The sequence below is a fragment of the Seriola dumerili genome, unplaced genomic scaffold (assembly GCF_002260705.1).
Source record: "Seriola dumerili isolate Sdu_G_001 unplaced genomic scaffold, Sdu_1.0 BDQW01000073.1, whole genome shotgun sequence".
In the NCBI taxonomy this organism is placed as follows: Eukaryota; Metazoa; Chordata; class Actinopteri; order Carangiformes; family Carangidae; genus Seriola; species Seriola dumerili.
This window is the reverse complement of record NW_019174328.1, coordinates 3,086,928-3,094,729: the sequence shown is the minus strand read 5'-3', so window position 1 is coordinate 3,094,729 and position 7,802 is coordinate 3,086,928. Positions and strand designations below refer to the sequence as shown.

General features: G+C 41.5%; 1 protein-coding gene across 1 annotated transcript in view; it reads left to right on the top strand.

Moving 5' to 3' along the window:
* The first annotated feature begins 966 nt into the window (after positions 1-966).
* kndc1 (kinase non-catalytic C-lobe domain containing 1) overlaps positions 967-7,802 on the top strand; it is a 40,522-nt gene continuing 33,686 nt past the window's right edge. The window contains exons 1-2 of the mRNA XM_022743918.1: positions 967-1,192; positions 6,020-6,218. Coding sequence (XP_022599639.1) covers positions 1,088-1,192; positions 6,020-6,218 — 304 coding nt within the window. The 5' untranslated portion in view covers positions 967-1,087. The remainder of the gene's footprint in view (positions 1,193-6,019; positions 6,219-7,802) is intronic.

Below are 7,802 nucleotides of genomic sequence, written 5' to 3'. Positions count from 1 at the left end.
TTATGGTGTTGAGATCTATGACTTTGTACAATTTGGTGCAGATCCAGATAATGATCTGATAATAATCTGGATGTGGTGAAAGAAACTTGCAACATGCAATTTATAAAATTAGCCTTGTATAATGCTGACGTCATCATATCACACAACAGGTAATAACACCATACAGCTGTTGGGATTAAAGACAATAAATTGCGGAAAAAAGATAAAAAAAATAAAAGTGTACTTGACAAAAGAGGTGTAGGGTTGTTTGCCTTGGTGGAGGTATGTGCTCTCCTGAGTGTCATATATGAACGAGAATGAAGGAGTTTTGAGAAGGATACTAAGTAAATATATGGTGTGTGTGTATATATAATTGTTGTGATAAATGTCCAAATCTTATTATCATGACCATTTTGATATAACTTTGTAGGACAAACACAGACTTATTGCAAATGGTGGCCGTTGAGTATGTGTGCATTATCGTGCAATAAAACAAATCACTGCTCATATTAATGGCATAACGGCTCACTCGAAGCCATATCACAGGAATAAGAAGGGATTAATAAGAGCTAGGTGATGAATATGAGTCACTCACAAACTGCACTGTGAACGGAGGCGTGGAGCCAACTGTGGCATGCAGACAACAGCACCGTCCACTCTGCCAACACTGACTCCTCCACTGGGAAGGGAGGACTCAGAAAACTGCAGCTCATTCGCCTTCAGTGTGTCGCCTGTGTGTGTGTGTGTGTGTGTGTGTGTGTGTGTAGGTGTAGTAGTCATGACAGCCTCAGACACCGGCCGTCACCCCCCACCACCACCACCATCATCACCACCACCACCATCACCACCGCCTCCTCCTCCCCCAGCACGTTGTGGACGCTCGATTCCGGCGCATTGCTGTGCTTTCCCTGTTTTCTCCTGCGTTGTTTTTGGACCCGAGTGTCCCGCAGTGACCATCGACTGACTGCTGGACTGCAGCAAGTAGTCGACCCCCGCTTGTGCTCGGTGTACCGAGAGAGCTCAGGCATGCCATCTGTCTCGACTGGCAACACTGTTGTTGTCTGGGCCGAAATTCGTTTCACTACTTGAGGGAATCAAAGTTGCTGCAATGGAGACTCCCGGGAGTGATGCGGCTCTCACACACTTGGGGAAAGCTGAAGACAGAGACGGATATTATGATGTGGAACATCTGCCTCCGCTGCTGGAGGATGAGGTGAGACTATATGGTTGTTAAGTTATAATGAAATACAGTTCTTAGCATTCATTTAGAATAACAGGCTTGACTTCAGACTTGACTGTTTTCTGATTAGTAGCCTATAGGACAAATGGGTAAATTACTCATTAGGTAAACTTTACAATAAAAGAAACGTGTCATCCCCAATGTAAAAGCTGAACAGCTGGTGGATACTGTCTCCAGTGTCCTCGCACATCCTGTCAAGCTGTCATACTGAGTTCAAGTTGATATGGTGATTTCATAAATAGGCCATGAGGAGGATTTTTCCTACTTAGTCAAACTGCAGAGGATTTAAAGTCAGTTGCACAAGATTTCAAGACCTTAGATTATTGGAATTTTTGCAACACACACACACACACACACACACACGAAGACTTTGTCAGTTCATTACAGTATGTCAGAGTTATTATGTCTGCACCAGGTGGCAGTGGACCTGATGCCATCACTCTTCTGTCATACTGTCCATTTACTGTTTGTCTGACCTGCTTTGTCTCTGTAACCTCTTGCTATAACTGCTGGAAGAAGGAGGCTACTCAGATCCTTTCCTTAAGGATAAGTACTAAGCCCTACTATACTCTTTACTGAAGTGAAAACAAGTATTCGCAGCAAAATGTATTCAAAGTATCAAAGCAAAGTTTCTTAAGTGACTTTTTTATATACAGATATGTAGAGTCGTGTAGTTGTTTGAGCATCACAAGATAAATCTGGAGGCTCTAAGATAATGAATGAGGTAGAAAAGATGAAAACAAAAGCCTCAGACATTTATTCATTTATTCTGAGAAGTTTAAAGAAATCAGTATATCCTGGAACAGCAAACTGCTCATAGACATCTACAGCATGCTTCTTTGTAAGGGGGTCACAAGACAATAAGGCCATGCACTTTATAGATTCATTGCATTTTTATGGGAGATATTCATCTGAAAAGTATCTTGTATCAGTCAGTTAAATGCAGAGGAGTGGAGGTATAAAGTAGCATAAATGCAATGCAATTTCAGGTCTGTCTTAAATCAATAGTCAGGTGTTGCTATGTACATTGAAAGCTTTTTCAGCTTTTTCTTGCTGTAATCGTTCCTCCCGTTCACACTGGCCATTAAGAGATCCCCTCCTAATGAGCTGGTAAGTGATAGGAGACAAAATCCACAATCCTTTTTTTTCTTCTGTAAAAATATATTCCAAAGTCTATATGATGTTAATATGAGGCGTCAGCAGTGTGAGTCAGACGGAGCAAGTGGGTATCATTTAAAGTTTTTAATAAAAAAATGTCCTCTTTGTTTCCCTGCACAGTGTTAACTTGTTGAGCTGCAGTGAAGTGTTAGTGATACAATGAGGTAATTCTGTCCTAAAAACAGTAACTCTGGAAGATATCTACCTGATTTAGCTTCATCTGACTGCCGAAGTGTCGTATTAGCCTCAGATAAACTTTGGAATACATTTTGCAGGGAGGGAGGTCTGTGGATTTAGTTTAGTCCCTGATCTCAGATCTCTGGCTGACCAGTAAGAAAGCAAGAAAAACCTGTTTTAACAGTCTATGGGCACCTGACAGTTGTTGTTAAGACAGACCTATCCTTTAATCCTTTAATACATACAGTTCTGGCATGCTCTTTCACTTCTCCTCTCAGTCCCAGATTACAGACACAGGAAGAACACCACCACTAGTCTCATCAGACTGTTGGAGCTCAGAGGCAAACTTATGTAGGACAGCATATTTAACTTGAGGGGAGTGAGCGAGACTTCCAGCTTTCCCCTGCACTGTTCTCAAGGGAAACTGTCTATTTATGGGGCTGCTGCTGCTGCTGCTGCTTGAAATGGCACTTTTCTGCCCTGTAATTGTGCTCTACCCCACTAGATCACATCAATGTGCTTTGTTCACAATATGCTGCAACTGTCCTGCACCTACAGGAGAGTTGAGGGAGTCACAAAGCCAAACAGATGGACACTTCTGTTGCCAGTCAGAGACAATGCGGTTGTTGAATATCAAAGAGATCACAGGCGTTAAGACTTTCACAGTTAGAGTAAAAATAAGTTTCCATTGAGAGATGCTCTGGTGTGGTATAAATGTCATGGAAGAAAAAATATGTCAAGTTCATGGTAATTAAAAGTACTGGATATAGTGTTAGACAGTCGCTGCTTTGTGAAGACCCCACACTGCCCACTTCCGCCCTTCCATCTGAGCCCAGGCCCATGTGTTCACATGCAAAGCGAACAGAAGATCCTGTAATGATCAGACAGTGGCATCATGCAGGACGCTGCATGGAATCTCTGAGATCACTGCGTCTGCCCGGATAAATGGGGCCATTTGGTGATAGTGGATCACAGATGATGTAGTGTGTTAATGTGGGTATGTAGAGTCACTCCGTGTTATGAAAAGTGTGATGTAATGTACTTCGTGTACCAAATACCCTTGCTACTGAATATGATTTTTTGCTCTTGGCATCAAAATTAGGGCACTGATCAGGGGCATTCACTGTTTTTTTTTTTTCAAATTAAAGGTCCCATATTTTATTGTGTTCTGATGTTTTGATATCCAGGGGAAGATATACTTGAGGTTTTAAGTACAAAAAACCATCTCAGTGTAGTTTTACAGCTCCTTTGCCAGGCTTTGAGCTCAAGTAACACCAGTTCAATCAGCCAATCAGAAGAGAGGGTCAGAGCCTGTCTTGGAAAAACTCAGCTGTAGTGACGATGGTCAGTTTTAAGGTTTTAAGGCTCAGTTTCTGGATACAGACTGTGTGCATTCCTCTGTTTATTAAGCACTTTGATATTTTCACAGTGTTTATACAGCACTTTGACCTACTTTATAAACACATTTAAAATCTAATTTCTCTTTCTACAATATGGGACCCATAAGACTTCTGTATAACGAGGGACGTCCAATGGGTGGCTTAATTATATGAAGTTTAAGCCTGCAATTGTCCTACAAGTGAAAATAGCATAAATGTGTCAATAAAAAAGTCTAAAGTTAGAAGTCTGTATTATAACTGTAAACAGCATGTCCATTTATCTTTGTGTCATAGTTGGGTCTAGTTAACATACATGTATGTAATACTGGAGTGAAGCCTTGGTCATGCTGCTAGCATCACGTGGCTTGCTGTGCATTCTGCAGCACATTTTATTCTGATAGAGTGTGATAGAAAATGTGCAAAGACTTGATAAACTGTTTATACAGAGGCAGCTCCCTCTTTTCCTCTCAGAAATGTGTTTTGCGTATTGTTCCTTCTTGTGGATGTTTGAGCTTCGCTGTGCAGAATAAAGTGTGCACAGAGTTTGACACTAAAGGCTGTTTTCACATTCATCTATTGAAGAGCAAAGGTTTCTTTGTGCTCAATTTAAATCTGAGTTTAAGACAAGAATGTACGACTCGCAAATTGATTTTTTATTTTCTCCCCAATTAGATTTTTTGTTTCACTTTTATGATAATGATTTAATTTTCGGGGTGTGGTTTTCCATCTTGTTACACTTTGATTTACCTCCACTCAGCTCACACCTACTGTCTCTGTCTAAAGCTGAAATAAATGTTGACTTGTAGACAAAGAGGCAGTCTCAAGGGAGGAAGACAACTGATCATTTTTCTAGGACTTTCAAGGACAAATGCAACATCTACTTTTCTCCGCTTCAAGGAGAAAGATACCATTCTTCAGGAATGCAATCTCAGACAGCATTATGAAACGTACAGAAAAGAGAGAAGGGGAAGAGTTTCTCAGCCTTACAGTGATTATACTTCACATTTATTGCTGAACTTTTTTTTTTATACAGAGTATTCAATCCGCCTCCTGTTTGACAGTAACCATGCCATTAGCTGCAAACTTAGTGACCCGCTGCAGTAAAGTGTGGCAGTATCGCACACTGAGTTGAGTTATGAGTTGAAAGTTTGGAAAATATAGTAAATCATAATATATTGTATTGTAAGTATTGGTATAATACAAAACTATAAAATAAAACTTGCAATTGCAATAATTAAATAAATAAAAATGGTAATATAATATAATATAATATATGTTGTCTAACCCCTTGAACCTTCTGCAATAAGGTCTTCACTTTAAGCTGTCATGCTGCTGCTGCTACTGCTGCTATATAATTGTAGCAGTTCCCTCACCTCCACCTTTAGTGTCTAGTTTCTCCAGAGTTGAGGTAGAACTCCCCGACATCCCTCTGTGCTGCAGAGATTGACAAGGTCAAAGCCTTAATGCCAAACTTTAACTTTGCACGCGCTGTATTTACATTTTAATAAACCGGTTCCACATGAGTTAGCGGACTGAAATGAAGCTGAGTGCAGGCTCACTCTTTAAAACTTTGATGGTGCATTCTGGTGCTCATGCTTAGGTAGGACAACATGAATGCTCTGCCTTCTGGTCCCTATCGCTGTACATTAAAATATGATATTCTATGCAAAGACTCCTCACTAAATTAAAAGTCCTTCAAAGAAGCCGAATCATTTTATTCATATGGCTATAGCCAGACTTGAGTGGGAAGCTTGTAGGTTCTGTCAGGTGCAGCCCTCATTAGTTAGGATGACGGTGATGCAGTCTGCTTCCTATTGTTTTGAAACAACTGGATGACCAAGCTAAGTAGCTACAAGCTAATAATGGAAAATTCGCACAAAAATGGTCAAGGCAGGTAATTATTAAAGAGTAAAGAGAAATCCTCATTTACATTTGCCCTTACACAAACACTAAACAAGAGCCAGAGCACTTATACAGATCAGGCCTGCCCCTTCAAGTTTTACCAAAATTCAAACAACCTAGGCTGTTTTTAATCTCAAGCACTGTATACTTGTGTGTGCGTGTGTGTGTGTGTGTGTGTCCACAGGAGAACGTGTCCCTGGCAGACATCCTTTCTTTGCGGGACAGCTGTTTGTCTGAGGAGGAGGTGTGGGCGGTGTGTGCAGAGTGTGCTCTGGCCCTGCAGAGCATCAGACCCTCCCACCTCTTCCATACCCTTTGCATAACGCCCGACACGCTGGCCTTCAACGCCCATGGGAATGTTTGCTTCATGGAGCAGCTCAGTGGTGAGTCTATGGCACAGATACACTGTTATTTATATATTTGTTCTATTTGGACAAGAACTCCACCACTTTCAAGACATATTATACTCCTTGAGTTGCACTTTACTACTTTTTTCTACCTGACACTCTTTACTGTTTACTATTGCTTGCATGACATTTTGCATATTACTGTATATCCTGATATTGGATTTGACTTCCACCCATTATGTAGCCAATGGTTGGGCTGTTGAATCCCACATGCTGCTGTAGTAGACTTTTATTTTGAAACAAGGATGTGAATACATAAGAGATTTGGAAGTTTGAATATGAGGTTGTGCGTTAACAGCTTAAACTGTTTGAAGCCACCTTTTTCTCCTCAGTGATTTTTTGCCCTGATCTAAATCGGTTTCAGTTTGCTAATTCCTGCTTGAAAACACACTCTCAGTGACACAGTGGATCTGTGTGCAGGGCTGCTCTGATTTGAACACGAGACATCTTCCTCCTTCACAGTCCTGCACATCAAACAGAAAGACGGATTTATCCTCTCAGGAGTTATTATCCCTCTTTCTAGTCTCCAATCTTTTTGTCATTCCTTCTCCTCTGCTGTTCTCATTCTCTCTCTATCTCATTCTCTACCTCCTCAATAACACACACACTCAACACACACACACACTCATGTTTGCATGCACATGTGCACATACACACACACACGCACACACAGTATTGCACGCACTTGTTCCATGCCCTGATGCCAAATGTCAGAAATTGATAAGCATTGATTAGAAGAGCAGTGTTAGAGTTGCCAGGGGGATTGTTGTTGTGGTAACAGCTCGGTTAACCTATCAGCAGTCAACCTGCGCTGCTCACACACACACACACACACACACACATATAGTCAAACACATTACACAGGCAGCATGGTATCCTTTTGAGTGTTGTATCCATTTTGTATCTCTACACAGATCTTTAGTAACAGAGACACCATGAAGCGATGTTTTGATTACTCTGTCAGCTAAAATCCTCCACTGGCTCATTTGTTGTCCTGCTATATTGGATTGCGTTCACTCCTTTGGCTATGATTCATCCTGTAGACAGAGAAAAGGGGCCGCGCTGCCCACATTAACCTTCTTGTGTTGCTGAACACACATCCTGAACACAGTGCATGTGTATCATTAATCACAACACTACGCTCTCTGCTTCACTCGCTGCACAGTTTCCTGTTGATTCCGTCTAATTGAGCTCTTTGTGCGATACCGGTGAAATCTCAAGCTGACGCACACTTCGACAGCCAATCCCGTGCTCCCACACAAACTCTGTCCCTGCCAGGCTGCATAATAGAGTGACCTTGAGGGGCTGTAGTCATGAATCTCAGTGAGAATAGCTGTTGCCACAGTGACTCATCAATAGGGTTCATTTCAGCTAATTAATTACTGCGGTAATAACAGGAAGGCAGTTGTACGTGACTGTGGGTGATGTGGTAGCGCCAAAGCTACCGGCCAGAGAAACAAAATGTCCTCTAATGGTTTTAATACCACGTTGACCAAGAAGAGCTGCTAATTTTCCCAGGAGGTTCTGCAGTGCAAACTGTTCCATTTGTGATAAAACGGG